The 21160-nt window shown below is 47.7% G+C and overlaps 1 protein-coding gene across 2 annotated transcripts in view; it reads left to right on the top strand.

The window, feature by feature from the left end:
- LOC6593090 (matrix metalloproteinase-2) overlaps nucleotides 1-20897 on the top strand; it is a 75888-nt gene extending 54991 nt beyond the window's left edge. For both annotated transcript variants that reach the window (XM_026985455.1, XM_026985456.1), the window contains 5 exons: nucleotides 17315-17455; nucleotides 17874-18019; nucleotides 18636-19318; nucleotides 19382-19523; nucleotides 19616-20897. In XM_026985455.1, coding sequence (XP_026841256.1) covers nucleotides 17315-17455; nucleotides 17874-18019; nucleotides 18636-19318; nucleotides 19382-19523; nucleotides 19616-20142 — 1639 coding nt within the window. In that variant the 3' untranslated portion in view covers nucleotides 20143-20897. The remainder of the gene's footprint in view (nucleotides 1-17314; nucleotides 17456-17873; nucleotides 18020-18635; nucleotides 19319-19381; nucleotides 19524-19615) is intronic.
- Nucleotides 20898-21160: the final 263 nt, after the last annotated feature.

The following is a 21160-nucleotide window of genomic DNA, read 5'->3' as shown; positions in this document are numbered from 1 at the left end:
TCGGTGTTGATTTGACGAACTAGAATCCAAGACGAAGTCCAAGGGCAGGCGGTCCGAATCGCCTGTGCAATGCAAGCGAGGCTTCGGCAAGATCGAGAGAGCACGAGAGCGAGAACGAGAGCGAAAGAGAACGAAATAAAGAAAGGCGCGAGAGGAAGACAAGGGAGAACTGCTGCGTAGGCTGCTGCCGTATGGGAGATTATATATATTTACATATGTATGTACATATGTATATTTATACTTCTGCGTATGCGGTAAAGTGTTAGGATTTTACTCTGCTACTGCACCACTGGCTACATGGATGGGTGAACCAACAGGGTTTTTGTTTTTGTTGGTTGTTGTTTTTGTTGGACGGCACCTGCTCTCAAATGCAAAGGCCTGCCCAACGCTTAAATAGAGATTAGTTCATACAATTAGCTCTCACTTTGATACGCTATGCAGCAAAAGCAACAACAAATCCGTTTGCTTATCTCATTTCATATTCAAAATACCGTTACCCTCCACTTGAGCTAATCAGATCAACAGTTCGGCTCTCTCTCTCTCTTACTCTTAAAACCTCAACGCGCCGCGGGAGAGGCTGCCTGCCTTTATCCCCTCTCTCTCTCATTCGCTTCGCTTTGCCTTCTCCCTGGAGGCGCTTACAAGACACTTCTCGCTTCGTGCGGGGCTTAATTTTTTGTTATTTCTTTCACTTTGCCTTATCCAAAAGTAATTATTTTCCATTAAACGTAATAATGATGCCGCCAGCGCGATAGCAGCCGTCCCCGTCCCCGACCCCATTCCCATTCCCTGTTTTCGGTTCCTTCGCTGACTCTGTGGGAAATTAAATTATGCGCCGTTTTTGCTTCTGCCTCTCGCGTTTGCCTGCCGCCGGCGTGAACAGCAGCAACAGTGACAACTGTCGGTGGCAAGCACCAGCGCCAGGGCCAGCGCCAGGAGGATGCCACGACCAGAGAGGGAGAAATGGCGAGAATTGACAGCAGCAAGTGCTGCAGGACAGGACGGAACGGGACAGGAAAGAACAGGACGTGGCCGGGACGTTGTTAGGGTTTGTTAAATGCCGACGCCATGAAACGGCTCAATGGAGTTGATCGACGCATCAAATGACTTTGGCCCGTTGTGGGCAGGGCAGGGGCCGGAGCCCCCGGGGAGTCGTGCCACGGCTCGCTGAATCTTTATGCGTTTATCGAAATCCTGCCTAATATATGTGTGTGCGACATTTTGTGCCGCCTCGAAAGGAGCTGCGCCCCGCACAATTTCCACTGCACGGCCCTCCTGCCCTGCACATTATGGCACAAATTTCTCGCTTGCATAAGCATCGTATCATATGCACGTACGTGTGCTCGGTGTGCAAAAGTGTAGGTGCCCATATTAGAGATGAGCGCGTGAGCTGATCGCAAGAAATGCCATCTTCTGTTCAGGGGAACAGCTGTAACAGGACCACAGCGCTGTTAGCATCCCAGGTTAACAGCCTGTTATCGCCGCTGGATACCGCGCTCTGTTAACAGCCAGTTACAACGCCCTCAACTTCGCTCTCGCTGTCTTGCTTTTGTGCTCACCTAAGAACCGAACGGCGCTCACCGTTTTCTTACGGTGAATACGAATAACAGACATATACGACATACGAGTATATGCAAAATATCGACAGGTGGTGTCTTCGATCATTTCTTCGATCTGCTCTCCTACAAACATCTTCAAACAAAGCTCCTAGAAGGCAATGACCGAAAGCTGGAATAAGCTTTCATTTCTATGTGACTGTAAATATTCCGACAAAACGGCGGCCATTGAATCAGATCCCAGTTTTTTTTTGGCAATCTGTCATATCGCGTCTGGCTTATCACGCACCCATCTCTAATGGGATTGCTATGTAAATCATAAAATGCTACAGAGCTGAGCTCTAGGGCTAGCTGACGCTATATCACTGAATAACAAATGGCCGACGCACACACACAGACGGCGACGAGTGGTGGAAACCATGATGGCGGCGGCAGTCCATAAAAATGGAACGGAACTGCAAGTAAATTAACAGGCAGGGCAGGACATGGGCAGGGACAGGGACAGGGGCAGGGACAGGGGCAGGGACAGGGGCAGGGACGGGGGCAGAAGAAGATGAGGTCGGCCACACATCATACAAGCGAAAAAGGGACACTCGATGTGGGCCCAAAGTGTGTCCCATGTAAAGACACGCGTATGTGAGTAGATAAATACATACATATGAGTGTGAAAGGGATGTTTTACATAGGCAACCCCGCACCCGACATCCCGCTCCAGAACCGCCTACATAGTCGCACAGTCTCCATTTCCATTTTGTATGGCTCTGGCTACTTAAGTTACACAATGACATTTTTCAATGTGTCAGAATTTTATTGTTGCAACTTGGGGCATTGTTGCTGACAACTGACATCTTTCTTTCTTTCTGCAGCTGTCAGTTCGCCATGAAGCTGCTACGCTGCTGTTGCTGTTGCTGTTGCTGCTGTTTTTGCTGTTTTGTCTCGAAATGTTGACAACTGTGTTTTGCCACTTTTGCCGTAATTGAAAAAATCTATTCAAATATTCTACGCTCTGGAACAAAAGAAGCAACAAATATGGAAAACTGCCAGCAGGATCCAAGAACAACAAACGTTTTTTTAAAGAAGCCATCGAGACGAGACGTGGCGAAGATATACTGAAGATGTAATTAAGAGAAAGCAACTCTGAATATCGAAGGTGCGTTTAAATGTTGATTGAAAATACTACTTGCAACAGCACTCTTTGCAACAAGCTCTGGTTTCGATTGAAAGCTACATTTATTTTCTCGTATTTCATCATGGAACTCGCCTTCATTCGGCCCTTCAATCATTTTAAAGGCAAAGCCGAGCCTCCGAAGATGATATTCCGTGTGCCTTGTAATTTACCATCAAATCTCCATCCACTCGCGCGGGGGGGAAGGGGGGAGGAGGCTGGGTTTGGGTTCGTTAATGGATTAACGTCCATGGATGAGTCGCACGCTGAATAAATTGTCAGATGTCATGGCACACAAAAAACCAACCCACTGCTTCATGCGGCTCCATGGGCTAGCCGCAGTGAAAGACAAGCGATGAAGCGACCTCCACCGCACAAGAGTGTGGCGTGTGCCGTGTGGGTTGTGGGGTTTCGGGTTTCAGGCAGAACAACTCAATATTGTCGGCCACTCTTGACATTTTGCTCAACTCTCTCTTAAGCTATGTGGCAAATGCCAAGACAGTCAGCTTTTTGTGTGCGGCTTTCTCTGTTTCGCAACTTTAATTTTTCATCCCAAAATAGCAACAAACGTACGGGGACTGGACCCCGAAAGTATTCCCCAATTCTGTCTGGGACTGGCTTTAAGGCCACATTCTGGCTAATAACGAATTTTGCAAATCAGCGTACAAATTACCCGAAATGGTGCTGGAAATCAGCAACAGCAGCATCCAAATTATCCACCACCCCCACCACCGTCTCTCCGTTATGCTCCATGGAGCTTGCAACCCGTATTAAGTTCATTTTTCATCTGCCTCATGCATTAAGCAGGCAAAAGTAAGTTGTTGCTTGCCCCAACAGCGCCACACAGTACCGTAAAGTCATCCATATCCTTGTGTTCGTCCCAACATACAGTTATTTTTTCACTTTGTGTGTGTGTGTTGCCTTTTGGCATGCAAATAAAGCGGAACAAGGCAGCAGCGAGCGCTCCGAGGGGTTGTTTCCAGAGAGGGAGGGGGGCGGGAAATAGGGCCAGCAAAAAGCGAGACCAAAAACCATGCCAACTTGAGTCCAACACGTTAGAGAGAACACAATTTGCTTTGGCTCTCCGTTTCACAGCCCCCTCCCCCTCCCTCTCGCCTCCCCGCCAAGTTCCAGTAATTCTCCGCCACATACCGCCGGCTCACGAACCACCTCCCGTTCCCCGTTGGAGCGCACACAATAAGAAAAATGTTCAAGTGCCAGAATGTGTGCAAAGAACTCAAGTTTTTCCACCAAGGAAGACCGGACCGACCCACCAACCCACCGGCTCCAACTCCAGCTACAGCTCCCATTGTGGGTCCAAGTCCTTCGACATCTTCTTGCTATTCGCTTCTTGCAGATAATTTGAATTTTTTTCATTTGTTTGGTTTGGCTGCCGCTGCTCTTTGGGCGCTTGGTGGCAGGTCACTTTCTGTAGTTGCATGCCGCTGCTCTTTGGCTGTTTTAAGAACTGTAAATTGCTTCAGTTGGCGCACATTTTCATCGCGCTTTTCCAACCAAGAGCGCCAAGAGTGCCACCTTTATGGATCCAAGGGTGCCGCGTGCCTGCCTTTTGTTCAGCCCAGCGCCAGTTAGACACGAAACTTATAGAGAAAGCAATCTATGCTTATCTATGCCCTGGAACGGCACTGCACTGCCCATTTCCCCTGGTTGTCTCCTTTTACTTATTTCTGAGAGGGAGTGCGGGAGAGTAGCATTCCTCAGGCTTGGCATGTTCGACTGGCACTTGAAGAATGTTTTTTGCAGACGAAAAAACTAATTTTCACTCGGTACGTAATTTTTTGCAAATTCTACAATTAAATAGGAGTAACATTTCGTTTGTTTTTTAAATAAAAAAATCTATGATTCCCCAGTTCCTCTGGAGATTTCAGTCCCTCCCACGGCGCATTGTCTTGCCTACTTTTTGGGGCAAACGCACATTACCCCCTTGAAAGTGGTGCTGTTTAGCTTCTGCCTGACAGCCAATGCACTTAAAACTTCAGAAATGTCTTGTCAATGTTTGAATATGGCACCAAACGCCATTAGCAGCAGTCGCACCACCCGCCAGCTGCACCACCCAACAGTTGCAGCAGCGCCTGCCACAACGTCAGCGTCAACGACGACTTGAGTGCAAAATTCAATTAACTTGCTTAAGCACGGGGCTACATGCAACCAACATTTGCATGTGTGTGTGCGAGGATGGGGGATGGGCAATGGGGAATGGGGGAGCTATCAATTTCATGTCCAATCAAGCAGCCAGACAGCCAAGAGGAGGAGCAGGTGCTGGGACTGGGACTGGGACTGGGACACGGACAACAGCCGGTAAAAGCCATGTGCATTGCCCGAAACCCCGAGCCACTTAAGCAGATGTCAACTTCATTTCGCATATGTGACAGGCACCTCCAGCGCGCGGGAGAGGAGGCCGCTGGAAGCACCTGGCAACCAATTTTTCCTTTAAAGGGCACTGCCTTGGATTGACCCGACCCAAAGTTGAAGCAGCTGCGGCCTGGCTGCCCCATGGCTTCCTGGCTTGTAATGTCAGCTAATTGCATTGCGGTTCGCTGTTTACACGGCGCATATCTTGTCTGAATGGGATAGTACACACACACAGCCTTGACCAAAACTCTAATTAAAGGCCTTTGCATAATAAATTAAACACGGAATGCGACTAACCCTGTGACCGCTGCCGCCGGTGCTGCTGTGTGGTCGCAGCTGTTCATTGTAGCGTCGTGTCACTGCCAAATCGCCTGTCAAATATGAAAGCATTTTGTCCAAATGTTGCCGCTGTCTCTCGGTCGTTGCGGGTGGTGGCGGCTGCAAACAGCTTTGACATTTTATGATATAACCACACCCCCCACCCATCAGTGATACTCGCGTCCGCCCCCCTCCACCATTCCCTGGCTGTCAATTACATCAAAATTGTGAATTTCTCTCGTTATGCGTTTGACATTTTCGACTCAATATACAACAAATAACTCACGCACAAACGCACACGAAGCCATAGATGGAGACTCATATATACAAATATATATATTTACAATTGTAGATACATATATACTCGTCCAATTGAATCTGTCAAACAATGCTCTATACACCTTTTGCATGCCATAAATATATAATCAATGGGCCACCGATGGCTGACGGGCTGGCTGGGTGGCAGGGCCCTCGTATACGTAACATGTTCAGAAAGTGGAGACCGAATTCCGGAATGGAATAGCAATTGGCATTCTTAGAATTATATTCGAATGGAGTGGATCGTAATGGAGAGGGAAATCGAATGGTGTGGAGCGGAGTGGAGTGAAGTGGAATGGAAATTGCCTGATAAGCCGCTAAGCTCTGAAGAATGCCAAAAGTTAACAAACGAGTGAATATTAATGAAAGCCTCCCCTAGTCAGTTCAGGATAGTTCTGGATCTGATTGAAAGTGTAGTGTGTGTGTGCGTGACACGTGACAGGGCAGAGTCCCTGTGCTGGTTCTGCTTTGAAATTAATACGGACTGCGGACTGGGGATTGCACATGTTACTGCCTAATTAATCTCTTCTCTTGGCCAAATGTGAAACCCGCTTATGTTCTGGGACCAAACTTACAATAAAAACAAACCCCAGGAGTAAAAGTAAAAAATATATAAAGAAAAATCCAGAGTCCCCTGCGCTCATAAATTGAGGCAAGAAGAAAAACATATAGAAGAAAAATATATATATATATAAAATGTGGAGCCCAAACACTATTATTCTGGGTTTCGTTTTTTTGGTTCGGTTTATTTTTTAGGCGGTGTTTCCTTTCTATTGCTCTCTCCCTGCAGCTGTGTTGCCCAATATTGGTTGCAAAGCTAGTTCCTACTATTTACTCTTTTCTAGCTCACTTTTGAACTAGTTCCCTTAGTGCCGTTGTTCGATTACAAACGTTCTCCTTCCTTTTCCTTGTCAGATATCTTTCCAGTTCCATTCCGAGTTACCTTTCCAGCTTCCTTTCCTGTTCCATTCCGCGTTCCCTTTCCAGTTCACTTCCCAGTTCCTTTTCCAGTTCCTAAGTTCCAGTACTAAGGGCTTTTTTATGGACGAGTTCACTCAATGTTCACTTTCGACATACCCAACGATACCTCTAACCGTGTCGGTCCAGTCCAGTCCCCGCTTCAAAGGGCACTACTCTACTTCTCTTCGTACTGCCCCCACGAATACACAAAAGCAAACAAAACGATGGAAAGAAAGAAGAACAGACAAAACAAAGGCAACAGAAACTCGTGTTAACTACACATTTGGGTATTTGTGTATTAACACTTTGGCAGGGACCCCGGGAGCTGCACCACCACCAGAGCTGGCCCAAACAGATATTGACCAGGTCCAGGAAAGGACAGGACCAGGGGGGAGGGGGGCTAAAGTTTAATTGGCTAGTTTAATTGTCAGTGGGGAAGCACTAGGACTGCCACTGCCACTGCCACTGCCACAGACATAAAAAACAACAAAGAAATTTAATCAAGCGTCGAACAATTGCTGGAGAGCATAAATAAAAAGTGCAAACGTTTATTGAGTTTAACGAGCACTGTCTGCACTCGATCTCCCTCTCTCTCGCTCTCTTGAGTAGTGTGTGTGTGTGTGTGTGAGTGGGGAACATGAAAGCACTTTTAGTAACGGAGGAGCAGAGCTTAATTTAAATGTCACCTGCACTAAACAAACACGCAAAGGGGGGGAGCAGGGTATGATATTGTTAGTGACACTCTTTCAGCATTAAGTGTGTACATGACACACACACCACCCCACACACACCACACACAGATACAGATACAGATACAGATGCAGATACAGAGGCCCCGACCAGAAGCCCGGGCGGCTATGCACTTCAGAAGCCACTCGAAACATCAATGAACCAAAGAGAAAAGGGGTAAAAGGGAAACGGCTTTTGGGATACGCTGATTGGGAAAATTTGTGTTTAGCACTGGGTTCGAATAATCAATAATATTCGATAAGCAAATAGAACAGAAATTGATCCTATGATGGAGATCGATAAAAAGAAGCGTCGTCTGCTACTGGGAGATTTTCCAGACCCTCTGACAGCTGCTTAGATTTGGATGGAATGAAATTAAAATAAACACAATTTCCGTTGGAGGACTCAGATCCCTCCCCCCGGCATCGGCTTCGGCTGCCATCATCGTTAGCGCAGCCAGAAATCATAATGAGGCCAATAAAAATAAATAATTGACAAGTCGGCAAACAGTGTGATGCTGCTGCTGCTGCTGCTGTGATGACATTGGGCCATTTGGCCATTTGGCTGAGAAGAAACTTTGCGAAGAGGGATGATGATGTCCTGCCACGGCTCGGATCGGTCCTGCGTGTGGGTAATGGGCCGCATCGCGTCCCATATCATTATGCATCATTAAGTTGATGGTGTGCCCGTCCCCGTGCCCGTCCCCCGTCTTGAAACACTTCGATTTTATGGATGTAGCATATGGATGGCTGGACCCAACACTGCCCCTCCTCCAGCAGTCTCCGCCATTGCCATTAACCGCATATTACTCATCGAACAGTATTTTGTGTGGCCTCTTTTCGATTGCCCATAGTTTTATGTGCAAAAACTACATTAAGGCTAATATTTTGATGGGCTTTGGTGGTTCGACAGGCCTTTTACAGCCCAAAACACAGCCTAAGGGATGGTCGGATGGCTGGGATATCTATTTCAATATTGAGCTATTCAAAAAGTGTACTAAAAATAAGGGAAACCCCCGCTCCGCTCTTCTGTGGCACCGCTAACAAGCACTAAACGACAAGCTGTTGCGTCATACACGTACATGCTTTGGCCCGACTGTACCTTCGCCTAGTTGCTGTCCTAACGAGCAACTGAAATAATGAGCAAAATGCACAAGGAGCCGCAACGTTATCCGAGTTACATCTAACTTAAGGACAGGACGACCAGACTGACTCGTGTTTCAACCGCTTACTGCTTACGTCAGCTGCAGCAGGCGAGCACAACTGTACTTCATTGGTGGATGGGTGGCCTGGCCTTCATCGCATAGTGTTTTCTTTTCCTTCCGCTGGCTGACTGGCTTTGTTTATTCGTGGGTTTGTTTGCTATAAGTTATACCCATTCGATGGCATCAACTTTTTGGCACATTTGTTTGACAAATTGTTTTGTTTTGTTAGGGCGGTTTGGGGAGGGTGTTAGAGGGTAATCGATATATGAGCGAAGGAACGAACGAATGAAGGGATCCCCGAAAGACTGACGTGCGCCCCCGCGAATAGTTGTCACAGCAACCAAAAAGCGACCTCCAGCTGTCACCTAAATAAACATAAATCAGTATACACATATACAGTGTATATATATAGTATATAGTAGCATATGTACGTCTGTATCCTTATGTACCACTGACTAAAATTTCAATTTCTTTCTCTTGTTTCTTTGCAGGTGAGTTGTGACTTGTTTAGGCACTTCGTTTGCCCTTTGGTGGGTTGTAAAATCAAAGTACACACGTCGTTCGACACCTCTCGATACACTTGCAACACAATGGGGCAGCCATGGCACTGTCGAAGCCAAAGAAACGGCAAAAAGAGAGAGCCAGAGGTAGATGAAATCAATAAAGTTGAAGGTATCCGTCTGATAGCTGTTTAATGCTCCTACAATATGTCTTTATCTGCCACACAGACACACCCGTCCCTCCCTTAGCTTCCCGTTGTCCCCACATAGATTTGCCTTTGACTTTACCTTGAGTCACCGCAGTGGCTGGGGATGTGGATGTGGATGTGAATGTGGATGCCCCCAACAATTGACTCTGCCCCTGCTCCTGCTGGATTTTGCCATGCAAAACGATTCGATACGTAGGAAGCGTTATGGCCTGCAGCTGCAGTGGCAGTTGTTGTGATAGCCAAGGGAGCAGGACCTCTTATAATGCCAAACAATTTAGTGCAGTGTCAGGGCACAAGGTACTCGCTTCTCGCCTCTCGCCTCTCGCCCATTATCCGATTTGCATTTGGGTGAACGCACTTAAATGTGCAATTCAATTTGAGCAAACTTCAGCAAAGCAGTGCAAAAAGCAGCTTAAAACGATGGCCAAAACCAAAACCAGAAACAGAAATAGAAATAGAGCCCCTGCCCCCCGACTGGCGGTCGACTTAGTGGATAAAAAATTCAAAGTCAGTGGAACACAGCAGCTTAAGCGGTGTTTTTTTCTGCACAGAGGACGAACGAGGGGCTCACAAGGGGCGCACAAAGTCGGGATAAACACACATGTACAACACAGCCGTCGTCGTGTCTCCTGTTCGCGCGGCTGTGGTGGCAGGATGTGGATGTGGATGTGGATGTGGATGTGGCTCCCGGCGAATGGCAAACGGAAACGGGAAGCGGGACGCGGGAAACGGGAAACGAGGCAAAACGGAAAGCCGAGGCATAAGCAAAGTAAAGTAGATTAAACACCGCAAAGCAGCCGGCGTCCAATGAGTCGCTTTAGAGCAGGTCGCTCGGTGAATGTGGGGCTCTGTCCATTGGCCAAAAACCAAAGGCAAAAGCCAACAGGGCGCGCTTAAAAATGTCCAGCGAACGAGTTCAGCCAGCACCTAGTCTCCACTGCACTCTCCAATCTCCACTGCCTGCGGTTGGCTGACCGATGGATCAACTGACACAAACATGGAACTTTTTTGTCCTGTCAGATATGATAACCTCCTTTCGGACAAGCGTAATTAAATGAAGCACTCGTTGAAAGTTTCCCCCGAATGTTTCTAACATAATTTGTTGGATAAACTGTAAACTATTGTATGCTGCTGCGTGCAACATCAAATGCCATTCAGCCTGTGGCATGCAGAGTAGCCCCCAATGAAAATCACAAAAGTTTCAAATGAGTTTTCGGCAAAAGCCACAAACTAAAACCTTCAAAAATAACTAGCTGGTAATACAAATTGTTTTCAGATAAAAACTTTTGCCAGGGACCGCCAATGAGAGTTATGAATGGAAATTGTACCCTAAATAAATCAATGTGAAGGAATTATGGTATACACAAAAATTCATATTTTAATCGTATTTAGCAGTATCTGAAAAAACTTATACATATATTCTTAAAATTACATTGAATACTCCAAGTGGAGTCCTTGAGGGACAGGCGATGTATCATGTGAAAGGTATAAAAAAAAAATAGATCAAGAATATTTGGAAATGCATGGTAAAACACCACTTGGCTTGAAAAAAGATTTTACATTTAAATTTTATTTTTGATTATTAAAATAAAAGCTACGGGTTATCTCTTAATTCTAACTTTTAAAATAAAAATTAAAAATGCAAAATATATTTTGCATTAAAATAATATTTTTTTTATTGTTTTTTTTTTTTATAATCAGAATTTCATATTTTTGAGTTTTTATTGGTACAATAAAAATAGGTGTTATTTCTCATTTATATTCAAAAAAATCAGAAATCAATGTTTATTTTTTATTTTTACAATAAAAATGGAGAAATATACCTTTTTTGATACCACTAAACATGATTAAAATATGAATTTTGGTGCATAATATTTAAACTTAAAAAAATTACGGTCCCTGATTTTTACAAAGCAAAATCCGCTTTGGGTACAGTTGTGCCTGGAGTGATTGTGTGCCGGGGTTTCTGCTTGCTGCGCTCGGCCTGGAGCCGGAGACTTTTTAATTGTAAATATTGATTGCCCCCCAAGTGATGAAAATTTATTCATACAGACATTCGTGTGGCATATTAAATATGCATTAACCCGGGCGGAGGTTCACTTCCCTGGCTCCTTCCTGGTGGCAGTTTCTACTCGGATGTGCCCCCAATTTGCTTGCAACATTTTCCTCACCTGTCTGCCGCTCTCACTTGCTCCTTCTGGTAATGTGTTAAATTTTCACAGTTGAATTTGTGGTGTACATTTGTCTGTGTGTGTGTATGTGTGTGTGTGTGCGTGGAAAAGCTGAGTAAATTTGAATTTGATTGAAAAGCATGTGACAAGCGCGCTCCGTTTCACTCCAACATTTGGGCAGGGGCCGCCCGCCCCACCAGCCCCGCAATAACAAGCGGGTCCCTTACCAGGTATACCGTACTCTGAGATCCATCCATTTGTGGTCCTGCCCCTGCGACCAGGTTTAGATAACGTTGCGCATCATTTGGCGCCCGGGCTTGACTGCTTACTTTGCCGCAAGGATGCGGTACGCCTTTGCCTGTCGAATGGTCTTGTATAGGTTTCCCCCCCCCCAATAACCCCCCATCCCCCCACCCATCTGCGGGTGCACGGGTGTGTATAGATTTCCCCGCTTTCGGCGCCTTTGTGTGAATCTTTTGCGATGGGTTTTTGTGACAGCTTGTTAGACGTATCCTTTCAGGAGCTGCTGTGCATTGAGTCCTGGGAGGCATTGTGCACCCTGACAACGATGAATGTAAGCGATTTATTTTATGATTTATTGCGTACACTTATTGTATGTGCGGGTCCAAGGATTCACTATTGCAAACCCACGCAAAGGGAGTGGAAGATACATTTATTTGTCGCTTTTCCATTCAGAGGGCCCTCCATTGTTAGCACTTGCAAATTGTGGAAAAATTGCGGAAAGTTCTAGAGGAAAGTGGAGAGAGGTGCTGCCATTTTTAAGTATTTAAAAATTTCAATTCACTCAAGTGTCAAATTAGTGCCGACTCGACTCTTAATCCAAGCTTCCAGTTGGAAGCCATGTTTTATTCTGCATGCAACGTCTCATAAATAAAACATGAGGCAGCCCCTGCCAGTCAATTAGGGACCAAAGCCCCCTCCCCCCCCCCCGTCCAAGTGCCAACTGACTTACGAGTCCAAAATGTATAAAACATGCAATTTGTTTGCCAAAAGTCATGCGTAAAGTGGTCCGGCCTCGGTCCCTTTTCTGGTTCCCCCGCACTCCACTCCGCACTCCGCACTCCGCAGCGATTCCAAATCTCAGCTCCTGGCAAAAGTTCTGCAAATGAAGTGCTAAAAGTTGACTGTCTAGACTCTGGACAAAAGAAAAAAAAAGAACAAGTGAAAACTGAAAACTGAGAAAAAGTTCGGGTCGCATTTTGTCTTGCTTTGACTCACTCAACCTGGGTGTGATGTTATTTCGATATGGTATCCATCACAACCTCCTTGAGTGAGCGATAGCAGGATAGAATATCCACAAAGCCGGACAACAGAATAGTGATTCAATATCCCAAGTGTATATTCGAAAAGTGTATGTCCATTAAAAACACCCTTTTGCAACACTTAACCAATCAAGATTCGAATTTCCGTATTAGCTAAAGTGTTTCTTTAAAAGTGTGACTTAAATCTAAAGTGAACTGAAAAACCAAAGTGAAAAATCAACCAAATAAATCAATAGATTGTAGTTTAGTTTACAGAACTAACTATTGTTCGTTTTACAACACTGCAAAAAGGCAACAAGTTCTGTATTATTCCGTTAAAAGCCACGAAAATAATGAAATAACGGGCCTAATATAATTCAGAAGAATGAAAATTTAATAATACCTAATGGCAAGAATCATTTTCGATTATAAATGGAAGGGAAGGAATGTGGAAGGAATCTACCACTCTCCCCCGGGGGGGACGGGCACAACTGTGGCACACTTATGTGGCAGCTTCTTGTGGCAAATATTTACCTACTGTGGCCCTGTGGCATCCATCCATCCCACATCTCTGCCTCTATGAGCAAAATAACATTTGCAATTTTAAGCACTTGAGACTGGTAGTCATCCACTTGTGGAAGGACTCGTGTGTGTGTCCCTGGCCCTGTCAATGTCTCGGAATGTCTCAGGCTAATGACAAATTTCCATTTATTACTCTCGTATGTACTTTTTCGTTATTTCTCTTGTGGGTTACATTCTGATTATTTATTAATTAAATTAGTTATGACACGACAGGATGCAAAGTCATTTGTTGCCTTCTTGGCTTGCTTTTTTTGCCTTCCCGTTTGTCCTGTTTGTGTTTGCGTGTGGCTTATGGCTGCGACCCAACCAGGAAAACGGCCCCAGTCTATGGGGCCATTATTCCAGGGCTTAGGCCAGGACTTTGACCTGTTTTTAAGCTATTTCATTGAGATTCGTGCCCTTGTCAAACCCTTTTTGCACACAAGGGCTTACATTTTTAATGTCGAGCAGACGGTTAAGCATAATTATGTTTGCAGATGTTCGGGGACCTGCGGCCGCCCCTCCGGCTGGTGGGGATTTCCGTTTCCCGGCCAGGTAGGGGATAGGGTAGGGGTAGGGGATTGTAGCGGTAGCCGCCGCACAATGCCTCGATGATATCCTCGCTCACATGGAGTGCCACTTGGGTGTGTCCTTGGAACGGATGTCCCGGCGCGCTCTTGTCATATCTCGAGTGTCGCAGGTGTAATTCACTCGATGCTCAATATCTGTTCAATAAATTAAGGACATCGTACGGCTATGGGACAGAGGATGGGGCGTGGGAGACAGAGTTTGGAGAAATATTTCTGGGGGAAAGTTTTGTGCCACGACAACGAAAAATTGCGACAAAAATACATTTTTTTATTCTCCCCTCTCCGCTCTCCCCCCTCCTGTAGCATCGTTTTAATTTGTGCGAAATTAAGCAAAAAAAAAAACAAGAAAGAAAAAATAAACTCATTTTGTTGGGCAAAACTTTTTCGATAGCTGTCTGACAACAAAACCAACAAACAAAAAAAAAAAGGGAAGTGCATCGAAGAGGCAGATACCCTTGTTGTGTCCTGTGGGATCCTCTTATGCCCACATCGATTCCAAATCGAAATACCCCTTGGCGGAGGGTTTAGAGGGCGCTGGCTGCTGGGAAAACTTTCAGCGGAAGTTGATGGCAGGAAAAGTCGAGTAAAATGTGCATGAAATTGTGTCTGCGAGAAGAAAAATCTATGCGATTGAGGAAAAATTGGAAAACGCCGCCTACACCCGCGAGCCACCTTGTCTGAGCCTCTGGGCTTTTCTATTACGCCACATCTCGGAACGAAAATACTCTCATTCCAGCCCATTTGTTCACTGGCCTTCTCTGCTTTTTGGGGCACCCAAGGACTTGAGGCTGTCTTGAAGGAGCGGAGGAAAGGGCATGCAAAGCGCGGCTGCCATCGGCTGCCATCGGTGATTTAGTTGTTAGCCTGCGGACAAACATTTCATGGGTCGATGTGTGCCCGATTCAATCAACTGGCAGTGACAGACGGCAGACAGGAGCAGGGACGAGAGTTCAGTGCAAGGATGCCATTCCTTTGCAGATGGATACCTGGTTACCCGTGTGCAATTTTAATCAAAAATCGCATGTGTGCTCCGCTCTGATATATTGCGACTCGGCTGCGTTGGCATAATGGTGACAGTTCCGCAAATGAGCATTGAAAACGTCCAAAGTCTACTCGATTGGAAGCGGAAATGCTCGTACTCGGGCATGTAACATTTTGGGGCAAGGGAGCCGGCCTGGTTCCACCTGGTGATGACACGGAAGAGAGCTTAGTGTTGTAGAGCCTTCCACCAGCCTTCGACGAGTGACTGACGTCCATGGCAACCCACTGATTTGATTTCGCAATCGCCCAGGCATTGCCAGTGAAGGCATCTCCGCTCCTCTCCTCTCCACTCGCCTCTGTTCCCGTTTTCCATCCATTTGCCTAATTGTTCAGTTTGTTTTACGTGTAAGGCTACAAATTGGCCCAGACACACGTTTCCCCCAGACAGTGGAAAACGGACGAATGTCTGACGGAGTCCAGGTATCCACATGCACGTTCCCCAGTCCCTGCCCCGCCCTGCTCTCTCTCCACTCTCTCGGTGGATCTCTCTTTGCATTGAGGGCTCATAATAATTTAAATGCTCGGCACACAGAGTGACATGGCAAAGACAAACAGAGGTCAAACCGAAGCTCCACTGCTGCTGTTTCTGTTGCAACTGTAAATGGCTACGTGACCGGATGCAGGGCAATGGTTTGCATATAAATCCGAACGCAGTGGCAACGAAATTAGCACGACAAAGGCACACGGACTGCTGGGGACTGCTGGGGACTGCGACTGCGACTGGGACTCCGCAGCCTGAGGATTAGACAGTTGGGCGCTGGCATGCCTTGAGTTAATTTACCCCTTGGCCGGCCGGCAACAAGCGCTGTGCAAATAGGAGACTGGGACCTGCCGGACCGAAAGGCTTGAGCCGGCCCTGCCGCCCGACCAGACGGGCGGATCAACAACCAGGCAAACAAATGGCGTTGCAATTGAGCACGTTTCTGGTGAGTCCAGGACGAGGACGAGGACGAGGACGAGACCGAGAACATGGAAATGAACTGCGACACTGTTTCGGAGTCGCAGTCAGAGTCAGAGTCAGAGGTCGAGGGGGTGTCCAGGTCAAGTGGCATGCAGCAGTTGTCAGTACGTGCGCCTAATGATGTTGCAGAGGATGGATGTCGAAAACTAGAAGGGAAAGAGGCCAGACGTATATACGAGTGTGTGGCATATGTGGCATGTGGCAGCTTTATTCAATTATCACCCCCGATAGCTCCATATCAAATGGTGCAATCAATCGATTCTCGAAAGCGATATCATCTATCGGTGAAAAACTCTATTAGCTGAGCGGCAATTTGCATGGAAATATCCCAACTCGTAGGACGTTGCACGTTCCCGGCTCCTGGCTCAATGGCCTGACTAAATTTGATTGGAAGCACGGCAGTAGTTAGCAGTCGAAAGCCGGGCCAAAAGAAACGGGGAAACGGGCCAATTTGGGGGCAGGCGATCAATGATACGGCAGCAAATGCCGTAATGGCTGAAGAAGAAGACCCGAACCCCGGCCAAAAGCCTCTACCCGACAACAACAAAAAAAAGGAACAGGGAAAACCAAACTAGAAAAAATACAATGGAAATTAAGGGCACACGCAGCATACGGGCAGGGCATGCATCTGGTCCGAGTCCTGGTCCTGGTCCTGGTCCTGGCCCTGGTCCTGGGGCTTTAGGTAAACCACAAATAGGATCAACTACGTCGCCGGCTCCCATTTCTTCTCCTCCTCCTCCTCCTCCTCCTCCGTTTCTGTCTCTGTTTCTCCAGCAACAACAGAAGCATCAGCAGACGCGCTCCGACATAAAAGAAACATAACTAATTTGCATAAAATGCGGAAACCCAGCCCGAAAACACAGAGATAGAAAGGGCTCCATCTCTGGGCTGGGGCCAAACTTTGCTGACGGAAATCGAGTAAAGTCGTAAGTGGAGCGGCTGCCGGTCCAGGTCCAAGTCCAGGACCAGGACCAGGTCCAGCTTCAGCTTCAGCTTCAGGTACGGTTACGCATTTTGTGTGTTTGCCAAAAACTTTGGCACAGAATTTACAAAAAACCAAACTAAGTGAAAACCACCTTCGTCCTTAGACATTATGGAAACTTTTAGCATGACAAAGTGAAAGTGAGGCAGGGGGAAAGTGAGCTCTGACCACCATATTAGTGGTTTCTCGTCCTGGCTTGCACGGGGCGGCCACGGCCACGGCAGCGTCAGATAAGCGACAAAGTTTGGGTCCGACTACGGGAAACATTCGCATATCGGAAGGTTTATCCCCTGGAAAGGAGACGCAAATTATGCAAGGGCCTGCCCCATTGTTGTGGGCCCTTTTATGCTGGATAGGAAGTGTGTTTCGAACTGTAACTGATGTGATATCTGTGCGAATTCTTTCTCGTTTTAGCCTGGTCAACCAAACGATGCCCGATGCGGGCAAGATTCGAATGATGGTCTCCCGCGCCCTGAACGTGTGGGAGAACAACTCCAAGCTGACGTTCCGTGAGGTGTACAGCGATCAGGCGGACATCCAAGTGCTCTTTGCTCGGTACGTATTGGGGAATGGGAGGGGATGGGATGGGATGGGCTGGATATCATAAAAAACGCGCTTCTTTATTGCCATAAACATGGGCCACCAGCCAAAAGGCCATAAAACTGCACTTAAAACCGAGGCAAACGATAAATAAGCCACGTATTAAACCATGGAGCTGGAACAGGACCACCAGGCGCTGTAGCCAATCACGATGTACCGATGATGAAATGCCAGCAATGCCAGCAATGACAATGTCCAAGAACATGCCTCCTGCTGCATGGCAGTGGAATCAAAGAGTTTATGTGGCAGCTGCTTGTTCTTAGATAAGCTGTGAATATGCGTTCCCCTTAGCTTTGGTCGTAATGTTTATGAGACCCCGAGACACATGGACTAATCCTGAACGATGTCTCACTGGCTCTCTGTTTTTTTGCAGTCTCCAGCACGGCGATGGCTATAAATTCGACGGTCCCGGCCAGGTGCTGGCCCATGCCTTCTATCCCGGCGAAGGACGCGGCGGCGATGCCCACTTCGATGCGGACGAGATCTGGAACTTTGACGGCAACGCGGACGACAGTCGAGGTGTGTGTTCTACAGTTTGTAAATTTCCATCATAATTGCATTCACCTTTTGACGTAAACTAATTAAATTAGGTAATAATCATGTTTCGCGGTCATGTGGAGCCTGTTGTGGCAGGCCACACGTCGGGCAAAATCAATAAAAATTGCATTCGCGGCGACCGCATCAGCCATGACTGGCGACGCGTTGCCTGCCGCATGGCTCATGTCCCATGGCCCATGGCTCATGGCTCATGCCTCGTGCAGCATGCCGCATGCCGCCACTGGCGTTTTGTAATTTAGCACAATAAATTCTCTGCCCCTTGCACCGCCCCGCACCGCACCGCACCGCACCACGCCCTCGTGCGCTGTGCTTCGGCATTTTTAATGGTTTTTAATGCCAATAAAAAATTGTCAGCATGACGCGTGACGTTGGCAGCCATTTTAAAATGTTGCAAGCGTCGCCATTTTTATGCCACTTACAAAGTCGTCAAGGCGACGACGGCGATGCCCTGCCCCTGCCCCTGCCCTTGCCCCTGCCCCTGCCTGTGCCTGGGCCCCTTTCACTCCTTGCCATTAACCAGTCATCCGTATTTATGTTGCATTTCATTTCATTTGCTGCCATTCCGTGCCTCTTGCAGGAACCAACTTTCTGAATGTGGCACTGCACGAACTGGGTCACTCCCTGGGGCTGGGCCACTCCTCGGACTCGGATGCGGTCATGTTCCCATGGTACCAGAACAACGAGGTGGACGGCAAGCTGCCGGACGACGATCGCACTGGCATTCAGGAGCTGTACGGCTCCAAGGAGAAGACCTGGGGACCCTACCGGCCGCGCACCACCCCGAGCACCACCACCACCAGCACCACCATGCGAACGCTCAGCTACTATCCCCAGTCCAACTATCCCAACTATCGGCCGCGATATCCCCCCAGCTACGATCCCAACAGAGATCGAGAGCGGGAGCGGGAACGGGAACGGGAACGGGAACGCGAACAGGAACGGGCGCGGCAGAGACAGCAACGGGAGCGAGAGGAGGAACGGGCACGCGAACGGGAGCGGGAGCTGGAGCGCGAACGAGAGCGGGAGGAGAGGGAGAGGAACAGACAGCGAGACCGGGAGAGAGAGCGGCTGAGCACCAGCACAACCACATCGAGGACGCCCACAACGCGGCGGCCGTATCCAACCACGGGACAGCGGCAGCACCAGCCCCACCACCACCCCCGGCAGCACAAGCCCCGCAAGCCGAAGCCCGACAGCTGCCTGACCAGCTACGATGCCATTTCCATGATCCGCGGCGAGCTGTTCATCTTCAGGGGACAGGTAGAGGGAACACAAGTGTACAAGCATTGCAATCGGGGACTCAACTCTTCTTCCTTTTTGCAGTTCCTTTGGCGCATCGGGGCACGCGGCATGTATCCTGGCTACCCCACGGAAACGCGCCGCCATTGGGCAGCCCTGCCCGAGAACTTCACCCGAGTGGATGCGGTGTACGAGAACAAGCAGCGCCAGATCGTGTTCTTCATTGGTGAGCCATCAGCGCACAAATGACATTGGTCCTTGCCTCTGAGCTAACGTGGGTTTCCTCTTGCTCTTGCTCTTGCTCTTGCTCTTCCTTAGGTCGACAGTACTATGTGTTCAATTCGGTGAACTTGGCCAGCGGCTATCCCAAGCCACTGGCCAGCCTGGGGCTGCCTCCGACCTTGTCCCACATCGATGCCTCGTTCGTGTGGGGCCACAACAACCGCACGTATCTGACCAGCGGCACCCTCTACTGGCGCATCGACGACTACACGGGACAGGTGGAGCTGGACTATCCGCGGGACATGAGCATTTGGTCGGGGGTGGGCTACAACATCGATGCCGCCTTCCAGTACAGCGACGGCAAGACGTACTTCTTCAAGAACCTGGGCTACTGGGAGTTCAACGACGATCGCATGAAGGTGGCCCACGCCAAGGCGAAGCTGTCGTCGCGCAAATGGATGCAGTGCGCCCGCAGCGTCAACGAAGTGGACGACGAGCAGCGCTACACGGCGCCCCTGGTCTCCGGCGAGGAGCAGACAACGGAGGCGAGCGGCGCAAGGGAAAGTCGCATCAGTCTCTATCTGCTTTGTGCCCTGCTACTTGCCACAGCTTGGAGCAGTTAAGACTCAGCGGAGGGCTTAGGTTTAGCCATACATAGCGATAAGCGCCACGATTCGCCTCATTCGGACTCGAATCCCTCATTTTCCACAACCACAACCAGCACTTACATATGCATAAACACATAAATATATATACGAAATACGATTATATCTAGATGTAAAGTTGAGCAGAGCGCAACTGTGTGACAGTCTGGCGCTTGATTGCCCCCAAAGACGACACCCGAGCGGCCTTTTATAGAATTAAGGGCACAAAAATCAGCAGCCAAGTGGCAGTCATCCATAGACGCAAGAGTCTAGGGCTCGCCACTTGCTGCCTCATCCTTGGACACTTGCCAATCCTGGACACTGGGCGCCAATAGCACCAATAGCACCAATAGCAGGGCTGTTTTACCAGATCTATACACGATGCATAAGATATATAGAATACAAGTTTGATTTGATACCTTAGCAATACGAGTATGTACGAGTAGGTGTAGCACGCATGCCCGAAAAGTCGACCATTTAGGATAACCCACGATGGAAATTTCGGAACCACAACTGCCTTATAATTAAGTACAGTATTGCTTCTGAGTGACGGAACAGGCACGGATCCAGCTGTTAGCTGTGAGCTGAGTGCTGTCCTGTCTGCGTCTCTACATTTCTTTTGACCGAAACTTTCTAACTATTTATATATAAATGTGATATTATCATAAATTCGCGATGGTAAACGCGCGATTGTAAACGAAACAAAAACTGGAATAAACACCCACAAAAACCAAGTTAAACTATTGCATTTTTGGTAAGAATTTAGTTTATGGTACCCTTGCATAAGATATACTTACTTAAAGGAAGAGTAAATAAATAAAATTCATTCAGTAAAAGCGTTCTCGTCTTTTATTTGAGTAGTGATAAAAGCCTTCGTCTGAGTGCCATATCTTTCCGATTGTATGTATATGTATCCTAAACTTAGTTATGGCCTGCTATAAAATTAACGTAGTCACAATGAGTTGGATATTTTGATTTGGTCGTTTGGCCCTCAGTG

The sequence above is a fragment of the Drosophila persimilis genome, unplaced genomic scaffold, assembly GCF_003286085.1.
Source record: "Drosophila persimilis strain 14011-0111.01,24,50 unplaced genomic scaffold, DperRS2 tig00000002-arrow-pilon, whole genome shotgun sequence".
Lineage (NCBI taxonomy): Eukaryota > Metazoa > Arthropoda > Insecta > Diptera > Drosophilidae > Drosophila > Drosophila persimilis.
This window is presented reverse-complemented; position numbering and strand designations above follow the sequence as displayed.